This window comes from Schistocerca gregaria, chromosome 9, assembly GCF_023897955.1.
Source record: "Schistocerca gregaria isolate iqSchGreg1 chromosome 9, iqSchGreg1.2, whole genome shotgun sequence".
Taxonomy (NCBI): Eukaryota; Metazoa; Arthropoda; class Insecta; order Orthoptera; family Acrididae; genus Schistocerca; species Schistocerca gregaria.
Genome location: NC_064928.1, coordinates 185,797,747 through 185,820,732, shown reverse-complemented (window position 1 = coordinate 185,820,732; position 22,986 = coordinate 185,797,747). Strand labels below are relative to the sequence as shown.

At 39.7% G+C, this 22,986-nt stretch overlaps 1 protein-coding gene across 1 annotated transcript in view; it reads left to right on the top strand.

The window, feature by feature from the left end:
• The first annotated feature begins 13,091 nt into the window (after window positions 1-13,091).
• LOC126291782 (putative inactive serine protease 43) overlaps window positions 13,092-22,986 on the top strand; it is a 45,606-nt gene continuing 35,711 nt past the window's right edge. Inside the window, exons 1-2 of the mRNA XM_049985474.1 lie at window positions 13,092-13,103; window positions 17,076-17,259. Of these exons, the coding sequence (XP_049841431.1) occupies window positions 17,098-17,259 (162 nt within the window). The 5' untranslated portion in view covers window positions 13,092-13,103; window positions 17,076-17,097. The remainder of the gene's footprint in view (window positions 13,104-17,075; window positions 17,260-22,986) is intronic.

Below are 22,986 nucleotides of genomic sequence, written 5' to 3'. Positions count from 1 at the left end.
GTAACGACATGACAACGACGACACAGCAGCCATTCTTACCAATTGACAATGACTGAGGAGAGCTCGGTCGAAAGCTTGTGGGATTTTAACCAAAGACACAGGTGGAAGCCCGAGAAAAATTTTTTTATTCTTATCACAGCAAAACGATGAATTCATACAATAACTAGTTTCCTTGCTTTTTCCCATCTTTCTAGTTTCCATTTGACTGGTTCTTCCACAGCAGATTTCACAAACACCCTCTGAGTAAGCTTAACAAACAAGTGTACTAAAAATTTGATCAGATACTGTCATTCAACATTTTTCCAATTGTGTTGCCTATTGTAAAGTGTAATATACACTCCTGTGCTCCTTCGTGATGATATTGTTTTATTGTAATATGAAACCTACCTTTGTGCGCCATCTCATGTATCTTAGGTTTCTACATTCCTTTTGACTTATCATTTACCCCTGTCTTTGCAGCATATGACAGATAGCTCTGTTTTAATTGAATCAAGTGTCAGTTCTTGGTGAAACAAATTAACCAAACAAACACTGTTTTTTGACTTGTTTCACAATTTTATTATTAATGTTGCTGCACAATCTTGGCTCTGGGTTATAAGCCCATTTTCAAGTACATTACTGATTCCCAGTGTTTATAATGTGCATCATCCTCTTTGGGAATCAGTAATGTACTTGAAAATGCCCCCCCCCCCCCCCCCATGAACCATGGACCTTGCTGTTGGTGGGGAGGCTTGCGTGCCTCAGCGATACAGATGGCCGTACCGTAGGTGCAACCACAACGGAGGGGTATCTGTTGAGAGGCCAGACAAACATGTGGTTCCTGAAGAGGGGCAGCAGCCTTTTCAGTAGTTGCAGGAGCAACAGTCTGGATGATTGACTGATCCGGCCTTGCAACATTAACCAAAACGGCCTTGCTGTGCTGGTACTGCGAACGGCTGAAAGCAAGGGGAAACTACAGCCGTAATTTTTCCCGAGGACATGCAGCTTTACTGTATGATTAAATGATGATGGCATCCTCTTGGGTAAAATATTCCGGAGGTAAAATAGTCCCCCATTCGGATCTCCGGGCGGGGACTACTCAGGAGGATGTCGTTATCAGGAGAAAGAAAACTGGCGTTCTACGGATCGGAGCGTGGAATGTCAGATCCCTTAATCGGGCAGGTAGGTTAGAAAATTTAAAAAGGGAAATGGATAGGTTAAAGTTAGATATAGTGGGAATTAGTGAAGTTCGGTGGCAGGAGGAACAAGACTTCTGGTCAGGTGACTACAGGGTTATAAACACAAAATCAAATAGGGGTAATGCAGGAGTAGGTTTAATAATGAATAGGAAAATAGGAATGCGGGTAAGCTACTACAAACAGCATAGTGAACGCATTATTGTAGCCAAGATAGATACGAAGCCCACACCTACTACAGTAGTACAAGTTTATATGCCAACTAGCTCTGCAGATGATGAAGAAATTGCAGAAATGTACGATGAAATAAAAGAAATTATTCAGATAGTGAAGGGAGACGAAAATTTAATAGTAATGGGTGACTGGAATTCGAGTGTAGGAAAAGGGAGAGAAGGAAACATAGTAGGTGAATATGGATTGGGGCTAAGAAATGAAAGAGGAAGCCGCCTAGTAGAATTTTGCACAGAGCACAACTTAATCATAGCTAACACTTGGTTTAAGAATCATGAAAGAAGGTTGTATATGTGGAAGAACCCTGGAGATACTAAAAGGTATCAGATAGATTATATAATGGTAAGACAGAGATTTAGGAACCAGGTTTTAAGTTGTAAGACATTTCCAGGGGCAGATGTGGACTCTGACGACAATCTATTGGTTATGACCTGTAGATTAAAACTGAAGAAACTGCAAAAATGTGGGAAATTAAGGAGATGGGACCTGGATAAACTGAAAGAACCAGAGGTTGTACAGAGTTTCAGAGAGAGCATAAGGGAACAATTGACAGGAATAGGGGAAAGAAATACAGTAGAAGAAGAATGGGTAGCTCTGAGGGATGTAGTAGTGAAGGCAGCAGAGGATAAAGTAGGTACAAGGACGAGGGCTGCTAGAAATCCTTGGGTAACAGAAGAAATATTGAATTTAATTGATGAAAGGAGAAAATATAAAAATGCAGTAAATGAAGCAGGCAAAAAGGAATACAAACGTCTCAAAAATGAGATCGACAGGAAGTGCAAAATGGCTAAACAGGGATGGCTAGAGGACAAATGTAAGGATGTAGAAGCTTATCTCACTAGGGGTAAGATAGATACTGCCTACAGGAAAATTAAAGAGACCTTTGGAGAGAAGAGAACCACGTGTATGAATATCAAGAGCTCAGATGGCAGCCCAGTTCTAAGCAAAGACGGGAAGGCAGAAAGGTGGAAGGAGTATATAGAAGGTTTATACAAGGGCGATGTACTTGAGGACAATATTATGGAAATAGAAGAGGATGTAGATGAAGACGAAATGGGAGATACGATACTGCGTGAAGAGTTTGACAGAGCACTGAAAGACCTGAGTCGAAACAAGGCCCCCGGAGTAGACAACATTCCATTAGAACTACTGTCGGCCTTGGGAGAGCCAGTCATGACAAAACTCTACCAGCTGGTGAGCAAGATGTATGAGACAGGCGAAATACCCTCAGACTTCAAGAAGAATATAATAATTCCAATCCCAAAGAAAGCAGGTGCTGACAGATGTGAAAATTACCGAACTATCAGTTTAATAAGCCACGGCTGCAAAATACTAACGCCAATTCTTTACAGACGAATGGAAAAACTGGTAGATGCAGACCTCGGGGAGGATCAGTTTGGATTCCGTCGAAATGTTGGAACACGTGAGGCAATACTGACCTTACGACTTATCTTAGAAGAAAGATTAAGAAAAGGCAAACCTACGTTTCTAGCATTTGTAGACTTAGAGAAAGCTTTTGACAATGTTGACTGGAATACTCTCTTTCAAATTCTAAAGGTGGCAGGGGTAAAATACAGGGAGCGAAAGGCTATTTATAATTTGTACAGAAACCAGATGGCAGTAATAAGAGTCGAGGGGTATGAAAGGGAAGCAGTGGTTGGGAAAGGAGTGAGACAGGGTTGTAGCCTCTCCCCGATGTTATTCAATCTGTATATTGAGCAAGCAGTAAAGGAAACAAAAGAAAAATTTGGAGTAGGTATTAAAATTCATGGAGACGAAGTAAAAACTTTGAGGTTCGCCGATGACATTGTAATTCTGTCAGAGACGGCAAAGGACTTGGAAGAGCAGTTGAACGGAATGGACAGTGTCTTGAAAGGAGGATATAAGATGAACATTAACAAAAGCAAAACGAGGATAATGGAATGTAGTCAATTCCCTGAGGGAATTAGATTAGGAAATGAGACACTTAAAGTAGTAAAGGAGTTTTGCTATTTAGGAAGTAAAATAACTGATGATGGTCGAAGTAGAGAGGATATAAAATGTAGACTGGCAATGGCAAGGAAAGCGTTTCTGAAGACGAGAAATTTGTTAACATCGAATATAGATTAATGTATCAGGAAGTCGTTTCTGAAAGTATTTGTTTGGAGTGTAGCCATGTATGGAAGTGAAACATGGACGATAACTAGTTTGGACAAGAAGAGAATATAAGCTTTCGAAATGTGGTGCTACAGAAGAATACTGAAGATAAGGTGGATAGATCACGTAACTAATGAGGAGGTATTGAATAGGATTGGGGAGAAGAGAAGTTTGTGGCACAACTTGACTAGAAGAAGGGATCGGTTGGTAGGACATGTTTTGAGGCATCAAGGGATCACAAATTTAGCATTGGAGGGCAGCGTGGAGGGTAAAAATCGTAGAGGGAGACCGAGAGATGAGTACACTAAGCAGATTCAGAAGGATGTAGGTTGCAGTAGGTACTGGGAGGTGAAGCAGCTTGCACAGGATAGAGTAGCATGGAGAGCTGCATCAAACCAGTCTCAGGACTGAAGACAACAACAACAACAACAACACTTGAAAATGGGCTTATAACCAAGAGCCAAGGTTGTGCAGTAACATTAATAATAAAAATGTGAAACAAGGCAAGAAACAGTGTCTTTTTAGTTAATAGAAGTGTTTCATCATAATTATATGGAACTATGTTTTTGTGACCCATCTCCTTTGGATCAAATACCAGCAAAGACGTGCTATCTTAATGTCATCCATCATTTCTTAGTCAATACTTGCAAGGATGGCTCCTACCTGATCTTAGGTCCCCTTTTTCTGTCTATCTTTGGCATTCTGACTCTAATAGGAAGTGTCTTATTACGGCACACAGCCATCAGCCTTTTACCATAACTTTAATTATTTTATTTATTCCCTGTGTTGTATCTGACTGCAGTGGTTCCATTGCTGTTGATATTAAGAGATGTGAGAAATGAATGTTAGCAGGTATATGGGTCAGTATGCACAAAAAAGGTGCTGAGGTCATATACAGACATGAACCACAGACTTCTTTTTCTATTCTTAAATTTTGATAATTCTTACACATTTATGTTATTATCTTACAATTTTTGATACTTCTATCCAGAGTTTCTCTTGAGTGCTGTGTTGAAAAAGTGGTCAGGAGCATGACTATGGACTTGACCTGCATTTATAATTATTTACGATGTCAAACTAAAATGTCACAAAAGTAGTCTCATATCAGGTTATATTGTTTAACGTTTCTTTTTAATGTTCATAATGGCCTTATTTTGAAGAAAGAACAGGCAAATTAGTGTATGATCTTACTTCATTTTTATTGTTGTAAACTGTGTATAACAAATGCAACAAAAATAGTATTATAGGAAAAACTTACACTTCAATAGGATCAGTTACAATGCTTGTACATGGAATAAAGAGAAAGTAGTGCTTTCTTACTTTCATTCGTAATATTCACTAAAAATTTTAAATAATGTAGATCACATGTAGAGAGTGCCTGTCCACACTGTTCTCTTGTTTGCCATGAAGGGTCACTGCACACAGTTCAGGGCATCCACACACTGGTTGGCTGTGAGTTGCTGTTTGTACTGACTGAATATCGTGCTTAATGCTCTCCAGCTGACAAATGTTGTAGACTCTTTTTTTGGGTAAGCAGCTAAGGACCACTTGATTTTCACTCTGCAGCGGAGTTTGAGCTGATATGAAACTTCCTAGCAGATTAAAACTGTGTGCACCGACCGAGACTCGAAGTCGGGACCTTTGCCTTTGGCGAGCAAGTGCTCTACCATCTGAGCTACAGAAGCCCAGTCTCACAGCTTTACTTCTGCCAGTATCTGGTAGAGCACTTGCCCCCAAAAGTCAAAGGTCCCGAGTTCGAGTCTCGGTCGGTGCACACAGTTTTAATCTGCCAGGAAGTTTCACTGATTCACCTGTTTACTACATTGCTTCTTCCTTTCTTCGGACCACTTCTACTTTTCATCCCATAAATATTTGACAACTTTTCAGTTAAAATGCTGTCTTGCATTTGATATAAGTGTTCAAAAAATGCCAGTCTCCTTTTTCTCATTGCTTTTGATTTGCTTTCTTTGTTTCAATAAATTTCATCATTTTTAATAGTACTTACTGATTGCAATAAAAAGTAAAACTATTATTTGCTGACTACCAGTTTTGTGTTGATCAAAAACCATATACAGTTCATGCTTGCTATAGAATCAGTACCTATGTACACTGTGGACCATAACACCATCATTACATGGGCACCCATACAAAAGTGTAGGGGGAGGGAGGTGTGACCTGGGGTTATAATGTATTTTCAGTATTTTGGAAGACAAATGGTAACTTATAACTTGTAAGTGGCCATAAAAAATCTAGTTCTGACACTGTTGAAAACATATGTAATTCCAATTCTTAAATCATTTTCTTGAAGGAAATACACCTGACTACCCTATTTATTTTTTTTTTCCTTTCCCTCAGAGCTGCTTGCTCTCAGGTATGAGTGTCCTTGCATCATTACTATTTGTAATTCAGACTCTTGCTTATTAACGAATCTGTAACTAAGTGCTACATTGGCCACATCATTGTTATCAAGTGTAACACATGAAAATATTAGTTTGAGTTTTATGTTTATTCTTTTTTGGTGCTTGTAAAAGATTTAGAACAAAGCTGTTTGTGCAGTGATTATCAATGTAATTTCTGATGTGATGTGTACAACCGATTGGTAAATGGATCACATTGTGTAATTAAAATTCCCAGTGATTTAAACAGTTCTTTATAGTTGACTGGTTTACTATTTTTGGTCACCATTTTATGGCCCATTTCTGTGTTCGTATTTTATGCATTTGTTCCCCATTGAAGAATCCATAGGTAACAATTGACTGTATCTAGGAGTATGTATGTAACCAAAATACACTGGCTGTTACATATTAATAATGGGACTCTTAATGCCATAACATGCAGATGATGCTCCATTTACAAGTATCTTTGTATGTTTGCACCACATCAACTGAGAATCAATATTCATTCCCAGAAATTTTGCTTTCATTACATAGTCTATAGAGGTACTATACACATTTATTTTAAAACTGTCATTTTACCTTCTTCAAAGTGAAATTCATGGAATTTGTTTTGCTTACATTCAGTGTTACTTTACAAGGTGCTATTCAAAATTTTCCGGACTGGTGCTGCCTTCTCTTGAAAACCTTCCCTTTGGATTAATGGTCACCATCACCCTTGAAGTCGTTCCTATCCACATGTACAAACCGGTCTCAGCACTTCTGCCACTGGTCAAAACTTTTCTGGAAGTCCATTTCTTTGAGAGTGCTTATCACTGCCAGCGATGCTTCTTGAATCCTCTCTAGAGTGTCGATCTCCTGGCCTTTCCACTTGAGTTTCAGTTTTGGGAATAGCACGAAGTCATAGGCTGCCAAATCTGGCAAGTATGGTGGGTGGGGTACAACCACCATGTTGTTTTTTGCCAAAAAGGTCCTGGTGTGTTGTCGTGATGCAGCAGCCAGTTCCCTCAATGCCAAAGTTTGGGCCACCATCACCGCACGTTTTCACAGAGCCATCGCAAAATGTCACAGTAGTATGTAGAATTCAGTGTTTGTTTGGGTGGGACAAATTCTTTATGCACAATTCCCTTGTCATCAAAGAAAACGATGATCATGGTCTTCACTTTGCTATTCACCTGTCTCACTTTTTTGGGGTTTGAAGAGCCTGAGCAATTCCGCTGGGATGATTGTTGTTTTGTCTCTGGGCCATAACCATAATTCCAGCTCTCATCACAAGTGATAACCCATGACAAGAAGTTTGGATCATCATATGCGGTCTGACGAAGGTCCGTGCACGGTTCAGCATGCTGTGCCTTCTGATCGGCAGTCAAGATCCTTGGCACAAATTTTGCAGCAACATAATGAATGCCCAATTCATCAGTCAACATTCGTTGATATGTCCCATAATCAATACTCACTTCATATACGAGGTCTTGAATGGTTTGATGTCAATCCACATGAACCAATTTTTGAAGTTTGGCAACAGTGTCTGGTGTTGTGTGGCTAACGGGCCTTCCCATGCGAGCATCGTCTTCGATGTCTGTATGGCCAGCCCTGAACTGAGCACGGCACTCAAATACATGCATAAAGCTCATGCTCTGTCCCCCAAACACTTTTTGAATCATTGCAAGGGTTCCGTAGTACTTTTCCCGAGATTCACACAGAATTTGATACACACACACACAATGTTCTGTTCACGGATCCATCATAAAATTGCCACACACCAAACACAGAGTATTACGGAAATCACTGTGGACATGCAACACATCCACCCAGCTGAACGCCACTCCGCACACTGACTCATCATATTTGCAGCTCTCACCACCTAGCGGTGCAAAGATCTACTACTCCTACTTTCCAGAGGGCAAACCAGTCCCAAAAATTTTGGATTCCACCCTGTATTGCATGTTGAGCTATAGTAAACTTCATTGAGGATTTAATTCGATTTCTCTGCAAGTTCTCCTGCTTTCTCATTTAATATAACACTGCTGTCATCAACAAGCAGATTTTTTCCCTGTAACTAACAGTATTGGCAAAGTCATTGGTGTATATTAGAAACAGCACTGGCTACACTGAGGAATTCCTATATCAATGTGTTGTGGTTCTGATAGGTGTTTTATTACCAGTTTAAACTTATTTGAGGTATGTGTCATCTCTACTCTTTGCAGAGTGAAGAAATGATGATCAAAACCTTATCCATCATCCCACAGCAATAGTACCACCTGTTGCAACAGCTCACATGTGCTCCACAATGAACTTCACTAAACAGATCCAGACTACTAATTGTCAACAGGTACACTGTAAACCCCATAAACAATCAACAGCACAGACACAGTTCCATGTTACTAACAATGAAATCGGCAGACAGATCCCAGGTTAGAATGTACATTAAATTAACAGCAATATATCATAATCTCAAGTTAAAAAATAAGTAGCAGACAGACATCAACATTCAATATGGATTCCTACCAGACAGTCCTAATAGCAAGTTAAATCATTAATTTTCAAATCTAGACAACAAAACAGTATTCAATGCAAAATTAAATTGGTATTCCATCCACAATTGTATAAAGTATTGTTCAACATCAATAGAAGCTCCAGAAAAGTAATCTGCTTCACAAAAATCGCAGTTCTGAAACTGGATGTTCATACATCATCATCACTGTAAATCCTGATAAATCCCTTAGATTGTTCAACTGTCTTAGCAGTGTACCTTTGCAGAGACAACTAAACACACTTTCAATCTAAATATGTGAGCTAACTTCAACATTAAATGGCCAAATCTCTTGTCTGTAGCTGATCATCCATTTATACAGGACCATTCTCAGTTCCCTCTACACCAAAAGTACATGAAAGTTATTAATTCTAAATAATCCAGTGAATGAAAAAATTAAATGTATATCAACAAGCATTATTCATTCTAATGTCACTTCAAACAGAACCTGACCTCAGGAAGTTATTCCTACATCTGCTGCTGACATGCCAACACACCAGAAGAATTTCAATCCTCACCACAGTACATCAGTTAAGCAGCCTGAAGTCAACTGAATTAATATCCATATTATATCTCTCTGGTAGCCTATCATATGACCCACAAAAGATCAAAAGCAGATAGTTTCTCAAAGAATTATACAGATCCCACAATTCATATTTAAGTGCTAAACTTCACTCAATATGATTCCATTAAATTCTACTGCAAGTACAAGCAACGAAATTTGAGATCAATAAAATATATGCATAAAAATTATGCTAAAAGGCATACAAATAATATGTTCATCTGTGAAAGACATGATACAATATACAGGGTGAAAAGTATTTAAACCAACAAACTCTGGGAGTTTGTAGGGGACATCAAAACAAATATTTTTCCCTAATGTCATTTTTTTCCTATGGGAAGTATTTAAAACGGTAGAGAAAGATTTCTCTGGCGGCAAATTAATTAAACCAACAAATACCTCCCCATTTTTTTATGACCAAGAGACAACACATTAACAGAACCCAATTTCAATTATAGTAGATTTTTAAAAAAATGCCTACATTGACACGTAAGGTTACACCCTTGGATCATGTTCTGTCTGACACAGGCAGAAACCCCAGGAGCATCCTGAATTGTTCCTGCTGCTGCTACTATCTGGACAACCAGATCCTCTTCTGATGCAACAGGTTTTGTGCAAACAAGGTTGCACATCTCTCCCCACCCAAAAAATTCCAAGGGGACATATCTGGGGATCGAGCAAGCCATGGTACAGGACCACCTCTGCCAATCCACATTTCTGGGAACCGTCGGTCCAGGAATCAACACACATGATGACTGAAATGTGCCGGCGCCCCATCATGTTGGAACCACATGTGTTGTCTTGTAGCAAGCAGGACATCTTCCAGCAATTCTGGCAAAGCTCTGGTGAGAAAATTGTAATAGTGCCTGCCATTTAATGGCCTATGTATCCGATACAGCCCAATTAAATGGTCCCCAACAACATTGACCCACACATTAATGAAGAACAGCACTTGATGAGCGCTAGTAACTGTGGCATGTGGGTTATCCTCACTCTAAACATGTGAATTGTGCACGCTGAAGACTCCATCATGCCCGAACGTTGCTTCATTGGTAAACAACACAGAGGATAGAGGATGGAAATCTAAGATTCATTTCACACTGTTCCAGGTACCACTGCGAAAACTGTGTTCTGGAGGATTGGACACACTGTAAGTGAAATGGATGCAACAATAGCTCTCGAAGGACTGTTCTTACATTCGTCTGATTCGTCCCCATGTTACTTGCAATTGCACGAGTGCTGATTGAAGGATCCCGCTCCACATGCTGCAAGACAGTTCCTCAAATTGCTGCATTTTTACTGTGCGACGGCGTCCCTGTCCAGGTAATCTGCTAAATGACCCGGTCTTACGCAGACGTTGGTACACAGCAGCAAAGGTCATATGAAGCAGGATACAGCGATTAGGAAATTGTTGTTGATAAACCCACTGTGCAGCTCATTCGTTGTGGTGCGCCAGGTTGTATGCACCAACCATATCAGCATACTCACTCCACGTGTATCGCTCCATTAGTAAACAGAGACAATGCACTACTACACAATGCAAACCGACTTCTGTCAATGAAATATTTAGAATTAGGCAGTACTTTCATAGTGCACTGGGAAACATAAGGGGACTTTGAACATGTGTGTTTATAAATACTGTTAAGTTATGACCAAAATATTTAAACCTTCTAAAACAGTCTGAAAGGTAATGTGCCTTCTTTGTAGAGAAAATGTGATATGGAGATGTAAATTCCACTGTGCACAGTTGAACATCTATTTGCAATAAACATCAACATGCACTTTCAGCATATTCTGGATTAGCATATGCTGCATAAATATTCAGTCAGATCTTGATAAGATTACAGTGTGGTACAGAGATTGGCATCTTGCTTTAAATGATCAGAAATGTACAATTGTGTACTTCACAAAATGAAAAAAAAAATGTAGTATCCTGTGCCTATACTATCAGTGAGTCACAGCTGGAACTGGCCAACTCACACAAATAACAGGGTGGAACACATTGTAGGAATGATCACATAAGCTCAGTTGTGGGTAAAGGAGTTGGCAGACTTTGATTTATTGATAGAATACTGCAGAAGTGCAATCAGTCTACAAAGGAAATGGCTTTCAAGTCACTCGTGCGAACCTTTCTAGAATATTGCTTGAGTGTATGGAACCCATACCAAATAGGACTAACAGAGGATATTGAATATATACAGAGAAGAATGGCATGAATGGTCCTCGATTTGTTTGATCCATGGGAAAGTGTTACAGTGATGCAGAAGAAACTGAACTGGCAGACCCTTGAAAACAGACTTAAAATGTCCCGAGAAAACCTACTAACAAAGTTTCAATAACTGGCTTTAAATGATGACTCTAGGAATGTACTTCAACCCCCTGTGCATCATTCAAATAGTGATCATTAAGACAAGATTAGAATAATTACTGCATGCATAAATGTATTCAAACAATTTCTCTTGCTGTACTCCATAAGTGAGTGGAACAGGTACAAACTCTAATAACTAATACAAAGGGATGTACCCTCTGCCATGTACTTCATGGTAGTTTGCAGAGTATGGGTTTAGATGTAGATGTAGCTGTAGCTTCAAAGTTCTCAGCAGCTCAGACTTATTTGCTGTAATATGCTTGCAAAGAAATAAGTATGTTTCTTGCCGATGGTAGATTATCTAAAAAATGATTCTGCTGATGGTGGTTCCAGTACTTGGATCAAATGTGACCTCAGATAAAGGATTAGTGAGCACATGAGAATTTTTGAGGGTCACTCCAAAAGAAATTCACATTATTTTTTTAAAATCCATCTTTTATTCTACATGTTTGAAAGTTTTGCAGTGTGTAGATACATCCTTTAATAACAATATTTTCATTCCTTCACATAATTTCCATCCCTCTCAACTGCCTTATGCCATCTTGGAACCAGTGCCTGTATACTCGCATGGTAAAATTCTGCACCAACCTGTTGGAGCCACTGTTTGGCACCGTGCACAAAGGAGTCATCATCTTCAAACATCGTTCCACGAAGAGAGTCTTTCTGTTTCCCAAAGAGATGATGGTCACATGGAGCCAGCTCAGGACTGTAAGGTGGGTGTTTCAGTGTTGTCCATCCGAGTTTTGTGATCACTTTAATGGTTTTTGGAATGACATGTTGCCGTGCATTGTCATGCAACAGCAAAACATCCTGCTTTTGAACACAACTCAGTCGAGCTCCAAGTTTCTTCAGTGTGATCACATATGCATCAGAATTTATGGCGGTTCCACTTGGCATGATGTCCACAAGCAAGAGTCCTTCAGAATCGAAAAACACCATAGTCATAACTTTTCCAGCAGAAGGTGTGCTTTTGAATTTTTTTCCCCTTGGGTGAATTTGCATGATGCCACTCCATTGATTGCCTCTTCATCTCTGGTGAAAAATGATGTAGCCATATTTTATCACCTGTCACAATTCTTCCAAGAAATTCATCTCCACCATTCTCGTACTGTTCCAAAAGTTCGCTGCATACCGTTTTTCTTGTTTTTTTTGTGAGCCACTGTCAACCTCTTGGGAACCCACCTGGCGTAAACCTTTTCTAACACCAACACTTTCAGTATTCTGCAAACACTTTCTTCCCCTATCCCAATGTAGCATGACAATTCGTTCACTGTGATGCGTCTGTTGGCAGTCACCAACTTGTTAACTCTCTGCTCATTGTCTGGAGTGTTTGCAGTATGAGGCCTGCTGCTGCAAGGACAATCCTCAATATTGGCGTGCCTGCTTTCATCACATAACCTGCTTGCCCACCAACTAACTGTACAGCAGCATCTCCATACACCTTGTTCAACCTCTTGTGGATGTTTCCCACCATCTTATTTTCACAGCACAGGGATTCTATGACAGCACGTTGCTTCTGATGAACAGCATCACCACCAACAGCAGCATCACAGACAGCAGTAATAGCAGAAATCCCAGCAATAGCAGGAGCAGCAGCAGACACGGAAACAACCATCCATGGGGCAGCAAGTAGGCGGAAAAGGACACCTCCTTCCCATCTGAAGGATTTTTTAATTGCAGATATGATGAAAAAGAAGCCACCGAGGTAATTAACATTAAATGTCTAACAGTACTCCACCAAAATAGTCAGTGTGTAAAAAACAAAGTGCAACAGCTGGAAGTCGAGTGAAATCCTATATATAAATTTACCCTCATATGTCCAAGCATGTTCTTATTGCAGAAACGTAATGAAAGGTGGAGGATCATGTATTTATGTTAAGAATGGCATTGCATTTAAAGTCAGAAATGATATTATCATGCTAAGTGTAGACAAAGACTTTGAAGTGTCAGCAATAGAGATAGTTGCTATAAATATGCCCAAGAAACTGACTATATTATGTGTGTATCGTTCTCCCAGTGGCAATTTAGATATATTCTTTTCAAAACTTATACAAAGCCTAGCACTAGCATTGACTCTGAAACATAATATCCTTTTGTGTGGGGGCTTTAACATAAATACAAATAAAACAGATGACACCAGTAACACATTTATGAATATCCTACATAGTTTTGGTCTATCATCATTAGTCAACTGTGCAACAAGAATAACCACACATTCATCATCTACCATTGACAATGTAGCTACAGATGTAGGCAGAGAAAACTGTGATGTACTTGTCAAAAATCTGGGACTGTCTGACCATCTATGTCAGATTATAAAAGTAGAAGCTTGTGTTAAAAAAGAATTAAAACTGCATGTATATAAAAGAGTCTACTCTCCATCAGCTTTGCAAGAGTTTTCCTTAAAGTTAGCACATAAAATTTGGGAAGGAGTATACATAGGAACTATAGAGAATAGCAAGTTCTCCAATTTTATGTCTGAGTTTAAATTAAAATTTGAAGAAAATTCCCCAAGCATTAATTCCCATTGGAACACCCACCAACAATAAATGGATTACCAAAGGAATTAGAAAAAATGCTCAAACTTGTAAATACCTAAACTCCATTAAAAAGGACAATAGTAATCCAGTTCTTTTGCACTACTACAAAAACTACAAAAGGATCTACAGGAAGGTACTCAACACTGCAAAAAAATCAGCCAACAATAGGATCATAAATTTAGCCAACAATAAAAGTAAAGCTACATGGGCTGTAGTGAAACAAGAAACAGAAACTGTGAAGCAGAGAGGTACAAACACACAAATCAGGAAGAAGGAAAATTTAGAAAGTAACCTGAAACAATTAGCAAATTATGTGAATACCTACTTTAGCAGCATTGCAACAAACTTACAGAAAAATTTTCCAAAAGGTGCTAATCAACCAATATAGAAGCAAATAGCAAACTCAATGGTATACACGGACTCCACAGTATATGGGCATGGCAATATATAACAAGCTAATGGGCAAAAATATATTTAATATGAAGCCAGAGCGTCTAAAAATAAGGCTACAGCAGATTCTGTGGGATAAATGCTACTATTCAGTAGAAGAATTCATAAAGGATGACATGATAATTTGAGCAAGGGGTAATTAATTGTTAGTCTTTTATTGTATGTGTAACAAAATTGTATTATTATTATGATACCATTTGTTAAAATCAGCTGTTGTAATTAATTGTTAGTTTTTTATTGTATGTGTATTTTTATATTGTATTATTGTTATAGTACCATTTGTTAAAATCATGTGTTGTATGTATATGGTAAAACTATACCAAAATTTTGACGTGTCTCCTGTGCCTAAATCAAATGATTTAGATTATGTACGGTATGAGAGTAATAAACCACAATTCACAATTGCTTCCAACTACTGAGGAGGAAGTATGCAACGTTGTAAGGCAATTGAAAGAACAAAAACTCGCCAGGTTTAGATGAACTCCCAATGTGTGTGTTGAAAAAATGCATAAATGGTATCAAAGCTCCACCAACAGAAATCGTAAATGAATCCTTCAAAACTGGTCGCTTCCCTGACTATCTGAAGCATGCCAAAATTTTACCAGTTCACAAGAAATGTGACACAGAAAACGTTGAGAACTACAGACCAATAGCCCCATTGTCATGCTTTTCCAAAGTGACAGAAACAATAATGTAAAACAGACTTTTGAGCTATCTAAGTAAATTCAACCTCCTCTGCAATGACCAGCATGGTTTCAGGCCTGGTAGAGGTACAGAATCTGCAATAGCACAATTTACAAAAACACACTCTACAGCGGAGTGTGTGCACACAGTTTTAAACTGCCAGGAAGTTTCATATCAGCACACACTCTTTGTGAAAATTTCATTCTAGAAACGTCCCCCAGGCTGTGGCTAAGCCATCTCCTCAATATCCTTTCTTCCAGGAGTGCTAGTTCTGCAAGGTTTGCAGGAGAGCTTCTGTGAAGTTTGGAAGGTAGGAGACAAGTTACTGGCGAAATTAAAGCTGTGAGGATGGGGCGTGAGTCATGCTTGGGTAGCTCAGTTGGTAGAGTCCTAGAATGAAAATGTTTTCACATCTGTCAACACCTGGTTTCTTTGGGATTGGAATTATTATATTCTTCTTGAAGTCCGAGAGTATATCACCTGTCTCATACATCTTGCTCACCAGATGGTAGAGTTATGTCAGGACTGGCTCTCCCAAGGCCGTCAGTAGTTCTAACGGAATGTTGTCTACTCCGGGGGCCTTGTTTCAACTCAGGTGTTTCAGTGCTTAATTTTCCTGTAGGCAGTATCTATCTTACCCCTAGTGAGATAAGCCTCTACATCCTTACATTTATTCTCTAGCCATCCCTGCTTAGGCAGAGGATGTACTATGTGCCCAATTATCATTTTTAACATATTACAAGAAATACCATATATATCTTCACTATCAGAGGGCCTAAAATAATTTACAATAGTTAAAACAATATCTGGTTTTACCTCTGTTAAAAGGAATCTGTCTTTCAGGGTGTAGTCTACATTATGATATTTAATGAGATCAGCTACAGTTTCTTGCAGTTTCCCAATGCTTTCCCTAATTTGGTTATCATCAAGAGATCACCAATTTAGAACTGGTGGGAAGCATGGTGGAAGGGGAGGAGGGGTGGTAAAAATCATAGAGGGAGACCAAGAGATCAGTACTGCAGATTCAAAATAATGTACGTTGCAGTAGCTATTCAGAGATGAAGAAGCTCACACAGAGGTTGGAGCAGCATGGAGAGCTGCATCAAACCAGTCTTCACACTTAAGACCACAACAACAACATAAAATTAATATATTCAGTGTAGTTACAATTACCACCATTGTAAGTCAGAAGTCAGTAGGCCACCACTTTGGAGCACATTTATATAGTTTTACATGTGTCGCCACTGCAAATTATACATCTGGGCAAAAACATTGTTAGGGCTATTATAATAATTGGCACAGGTAAAGAGGAAAGAGATTTGATTCCACGAATCCGAATTACACAAACAGATTTGGGTTTTATATTCAAAAAATTGTAATTCCAACTAAAATTTGCTTTTGGAATGGCCAAAAATAAAGCCCAAGGGGAGACACTTAAAACAGCCAGTGAGCATTTAGAAAAGCCACGTTAGTGTCATGAACAACTCTATGTGGTGTGATCACGTGTATCCGACCCACAAAGTCTTTACCTCCTTGCAGAAAAAGTCAGTACCAGAAACATTGTTTATACAACAGTCTTGAGGGAAGATTGTGCCATAAATAATCAATAAGAAAGAAATATTTGTGTAGTATTTATTATTTTTGAACTAAGATTCGACAAACAGTAAATTAATAGAAATACATTCATTATGAACCTATGTTCTGGCTCTACACGTATTTATACATATACAGATACGAAACTACACCACAATGTACCCTGATTTTTATAATTTACCAGATTGCTTTCTCATGATCACTCTTTATAACAAAACTACTGATATGCAAGTGCAGTCTCTGGTAACAGCTAGTACTTACATATATGCAACAATTTTTGTACCTCAAAGATGAGTGTGTGGGGTGGGTTTTGTTCATATGGTATGCAGTTTTACCCTTTCTGCCCATTACTTGTTGCACCATTTATTTTGTTGGGGAGTGCACAATGCATTCTGGGTTCTCATCTACAGGCTGCCGGTGACTTTCGCCAAAATGTGCCAAGTGCTGGGCTTCGGAAAAGGGAACGTTCAGAATGATACGGCAGTGGCCCGCATCATGGACCAGCTCATGTGCAGTGCGCTCCACTGTGCAGCTGTCATTGGCTCCCGCTATTTCCACACCTACGCCATGTGCTCCGTCAATGTCGCCGGCAAGGTCAGACTGTTCTACGTAGAGCTTTTGAGAAGGAGTGTGCCACTTGTATAAAAGCATATTCTCATTCTGAGTGCTGGATGAGTCCACTCCATTGTTCTGGAGGGATGACCAAATAATTTGACATACAAGATAATCAGAAAGATGTACCTGCTGAACGTTGAGTCGACAATGATAAGTCACCACTGACATTGTTTCCAGGCAATACTCATTCCTTTTCTCTCAATTCTGCCTCTTCTTTCTTCCTTTTCAGTAAGAAAGACGAATGAAGATCTCCTTGTCTACATTTTGATGTCATTTTTTTTAAAAAATCTGACAAATACAAATAATAGTATGCCCTGATTACCGAAACCACTTGAACAGCGCATTCTATTGTGTCAGATTCGACAAACCGTACCACAATGCCCTATGTGTACGGTAGCCTGGCATGCGCTCGCAAACTGCACACTCGTATCGGGTGGGTGGGTGGTGATGGCAGTGGCGTGTTATGTAGCTACGTTCGGAATGTGTTGTGCGCGATTTAAAGACTAGTCACATGAGCAGCTTCTTAGAGAAATGTAAAATTTGAAAACGTACTACACCTACTTCAAATGGAATACGTAACAAGTGATGAAAATTGTACAGTAGGTAGTATAGTACTAAGACAGTATGATAATATAAAGTATAATTTGAGATTCTTCCCCCATGAATAATGGACCATGCCGTTGGTGGGGAGGCTTGCGTGCTTAAGATAGCCGTACCGTAGCTACAACCACAATGGAGGGGTATCTGTTGAGAGGCCAGACAAACGTGTGGTCCCTGAAGATGGGCAGCAGCCTTTTCAGTAGTTGCAAGGGCAACAGTCTGGATGATTGACTGATCTGGCCTTGTAACAATAACCAAAACGGCCTTGCTGTGCTGGTACTGCGAACGTCTGAAAGCAAGGGGAAAGTACAGCCGTAATTTTTCCCGAAGGCATGCAGCTTTACTGTATGGTTAAAAGATGATGGCGTCCTTTTGGGTAAAATATTCCGGAGGTAAAATAGTCCCCCATTTGGATCTCCGGGCGGGGACTACTCAGGAGGATGTCGTTATCAGGAGAAAGAAGACTGGCGTTCTAGGGATCGGAGCATGGAATGTAAGATCCCTTAATTGGGCAGGTAGGTTAGAAAATTTAAAAGGTAAATGGATAGGTTAAAGTTAGATATAGTGGGAATTAGTGAAGTTCGGTGGCAGGAGGAACAGCACTTCTAGTCTGGTGAATACAGGGCTATAAACACAAAATCAAATAGGGATAATTCAGGAGTAGGTTTAATAATGAATAATAAAATAGAAGCACGGGTCAGCTACTATGAACATCATAGTGAACGCATTATTGTACCCAACATTGACACGAAGCCCACACCTACCACTGTAGTACAAGTTTATATGCCAACTTGCTCTGCAGATGATGAAGAGAGTGATGAAATGTATGATGAGATAAAAGAAATTATTCAGGTAGTGAAGCAAGCCAAAAATTTAATAGTCATGGGGGGCTGGAATTCGATAGTAGGAAAAGGAAGAGATGGAAAAGCAGTAGGTGAATATGGAATAGACATATGGAATGAAAGAGGAAGCCGCCTGGTAGAATTTTGCACAGAGCGTACCTTGATCAAAGCTAACACTTGGTTTAAGATTCATGAAAGAAGGTTGTATACGTGGAAGAGGCCTGGAGACACAGGAAGGTTTCACATAGATTATATCATGATAAGATAGAGATTTAGGAACCAGGTTTTAAATAGTAAGACATTGCCAAAGGCAGATGTGGACCCTGACCACAATCTACTAGTTATGAAATTTAGATTAAAACTGAAGAAACTGCAAAGAGGTGGGAATTTAAGGAGATTGGACCTGGATAACCTGAAAGAACCAGAGGTTGTAGATTGTTTCAAAGAGAGCATTAGGGAACGATTGACAGGAACAGAGGAAAGGAATATGGTAGACGGAGAATGGGGAGCTTTGAGAAATGAAATGGTGAAGGCAGCAGAGGATCAAGTAGGTAAAACGCTGAGGCTAGTAGAAACCCGTGGGTAACAGAAGAGATACTGGATTTAATTGATGAAAGGAGAAAATATAAAAATGGAGTAAATGAAGTAGGCAAAAAGGAATAAAAACGTCTCAAAAATAAAATCGAGAGGAAGTGCAAAATGGCTAAGCAGGGATGGTTAGAGGACAAATGTAAGGATGTAGAGAGGCTTATCTCACATTGGGGTAAGATAGATACTGCCTACAGGAAAATTAAAGAGACCTTTGGAGAAAAGAGAATCACTTGTATGAATATCATGAGCTTAGATGGAAAACCAGTTCTAAGTAAACAAAGGGAAAGCAGAATGATGGAAGGAATATATAGAAGGTCTATACAAGGGTGATGTACTCGGGGCCAATATTATGGAAATGGAAGAGGATGTAAGGAAGATGAAATGGGAAGTATGATACTGCATGAAGAATTTGACAGAGCACTGAAAGACCTAAGTCGAAACAAGGCCCAGGGAGTAGACAACGTCCCATTAGAACTACTAATAGCCTTGGGATAGCTAGCCCTGAAAAAATTCTACCATCTCCTCAGACTTCAAGAAGAGTATAATAATTCCAGTCCCAAGGAAAGCAAGTGTTGACAGGTGTGAAAATTATCAAACTATCAGTTTAGTAAGCCACAGCTGCAAAATATAACGCAAATTCTGTGCAGACGAATGGAAAAACTGGTAGAAGCCGACCTCGGAGAAGATCACTTTGGATTCCGTAGAAATGTTGGAACATGGAAGGTAATACTGACACTACAACTTGACTTAGAACAAGGAAAGGCAAACCTACATTTCTAGCATTTGTTGACTTAGAAAAAGCTTTTCACAATGTTGACTGGTATACTCTCTTTCAAATTCTGAAGGTAGCAGTGTTAAAATACAGGGAGCGAAAGGCTATTTACAATTTGTACAGAAACCAGATGGCAGTTATTAGAGTCGAGGGACATCAAAGGGGAGCAGTGATTGAGAAGGGAGTGAGACAGGGTTGTAGCCTCTCCCCGATGTTATTCAATCTGTATACTGAGCAAGCAGTAAAGCAAGCAAAAGAAAAATTTGGAGTAGTAATTAAAATCCAAGGAGAAGAAATAAAAACTTTGAGGTTTGGCGATGATATTGTAACTCTGTCAGATACAGCAACGGACGTGGAAGAGCGGTTGAACGGAATGGACAGTGTCTTGAAAGAAGTTCCAGTAATACAACGAATGCATATTCCATCTTTTATGTAACTTTGCTTTTGTTATACAGTACAAATAAACAAAAAGAATAGTATATGATTTGAAAAGGCTGATTTCGGAATTCAGAATTTTCCTTAATAGGGAATACCGAAACTGATGCTCCCTCTGTGGCCTCTTCCCAAAATACTGAGGACATATTTCGCTATATGTGGTCAGTTTCCAATCTTTCCTTCTCACAGCGCTCACTCATCTAGCTTTTTTAGAGCTGGTCTGATAGGAAAGCAGTACTCAAATGACGAAAATAAAACCACTATAGTAAAAGTAATTAGCCCAACCAAGCCGTCCGTTGTAGCCGAGCGGTTCTAGGCGCTACAGTCTGGAGATGCGTGACCGCTATGGTCACAGGTTCGAATCCTGCCTTGGGCATGGACATGTGTGATGTTCTTAGGTTAGTTAGGTTTAATTCGTTCTAAGTTCTAGGGGACTGATGACCTCAGATGATGATCCATTTTTGAAAAGGAGCAAAAAAGCTTTTATATTTAAATTCAGACTGTTTGTTCATGAATTTTTTCCGCTGCTTTAACTTTACTACGTGATATGTTCAACAGTGAATCTTATCTCTTACAATTTACGTAAATGAATGAAAACTGCTTGTCTTGTGGGCTAAAGTACACTCTGCATCTTTTTATTAGCCGTATTCTGCTTCTTATAGCATGTCAACGTTCAGAAAAACGGTTGTAAAGTTTTCTGTGCTGGAAAAGTGCGAATAAAGCTAAACGAAAATACACAATACTTCCTCATTTAAACGAGCAACAGCAACAGCAACAGATAAGACCAATGTGGCTGTAAACATCATGTGACTTGATTTCAGGCAATTATGAACTGCAGACGCCAGGAAGTTGTGGGATTAAAAGGCAGGATTCCAGCTGCCATTGTTGCAGCATTCTCGAACATATTCTCAGTTCGAATATAATGAATTTCCTTGAGACGAGGAAGTTGCTGTCCATCCATCAGCACGGCTTTAGAAAGCATCACATGATATCTTGCGAACCATGGATGAAAGGTATCAGGCGGATGCCATATTCCTTGACTTCCGAAAAGCGTTTGACTCGGTGCCCCACTGCAGACTCCTAACTAAGGTACGAGCATATGGGATTGGTTCCCAAATATGTGAGTGGCTCGAAGACTTCTTAAGTAATAGAACCCAGTATGTTGTCCTCGATGGTGAGTGTTCATCGGAGGTGAGGGTATCATCTGGAGTGTGGTAGATCCGCTGTTGTTTTCTATCTACATAAATGATCTTTTGGATAGGGTGGATAGCAATGTGCGGCTGTTTGCAGATGATGCAGTGGTATACGGGAAGGTGTCGTCGTTGAGTGACTGTAGGAGGATACAAGATGACTTGGACAGGATTTGTGATTGGTGTAAAGAGTGGCAGCTAACTCTAAATATAGAGAAATGTAAATTAATGCAGATGAATAGGAAAAAGAATCCCATAATGTTTGAATACTCCATTAGTAGCGTAGTGCTTGACACAGTCACGTCGATTAAATATTTGGGCGTAACATTGCAGAGCGATATGAAGTGGGACAAGCATACAATGGCAGTTGTGGGGAAGGCGGATAGTCGTCTTCGGTTCATTGGTAGAATTTTGGGAAGATGTGGTTCATCTGTAAAGGAGACCGCTTATAAAACACTAATACTACCTATTCTTGAGCACTGCTCGAGTGTTTGGGATCCCTATCAGGTCGGATTGAGGGAGGACATAGAAGCAATTAAGAGGCGGGCTGCTAGATTTGGTACTGGTAGGTTTGATCATCACACGAGTGTTACAGAAATGCTTCAGGAACTTGGGTGGGAGTCTCTAGAGGAAAGGAGGCGTTCTTTTCGTGAATCGCTACTGACGAAATTTAGAGAACCAGCATTTGAGGCTGACTGCAGTACAATTTTACTGCCGCCAAGTTATATTTCGCGGAAAGACAAGATAAGAGAGATTAGGGCTCGTACAGAGCCATATAGGCAGTCATTTTTCCCTCGTTCTGTTTGGGAGTGGAACAGGGAGATGCTAGTTGTGGTATGGTACCCCCCGCCACACATCGTATGGGGGACTGCGGAGTATGTATGTAGATGTAGATGTAGATCTATTGGAGACGCCAGAGTACAGCACATACAGGTCGTTTGTTTTATGTGCTAACGTAAGATATGGCCAGCACTCCAGTCAGCAAATATGTAGCAATAAGATCGATACTAAGCAGTGGATCAAGCGCCCCTATCTGGAGAAAGGACAAAGACAGACTCACTAGCAACATGCCGCCAACGCCCTCCCGACCACAAGTATTTAGATCCCCGCCGCTGATCACAGGGTCTCAATCTCAGTCTGTCACTCAGTGTCTCAGTCACTAACTCAGTCACTCGCAGTCCAAGTTGGCATCTGTCAGTACATTGCAACTGGATTGATTACTTTGCGGGACTTGTATGTTACCCATACCGATACTATAGTCTGTAATGGCTAGAAT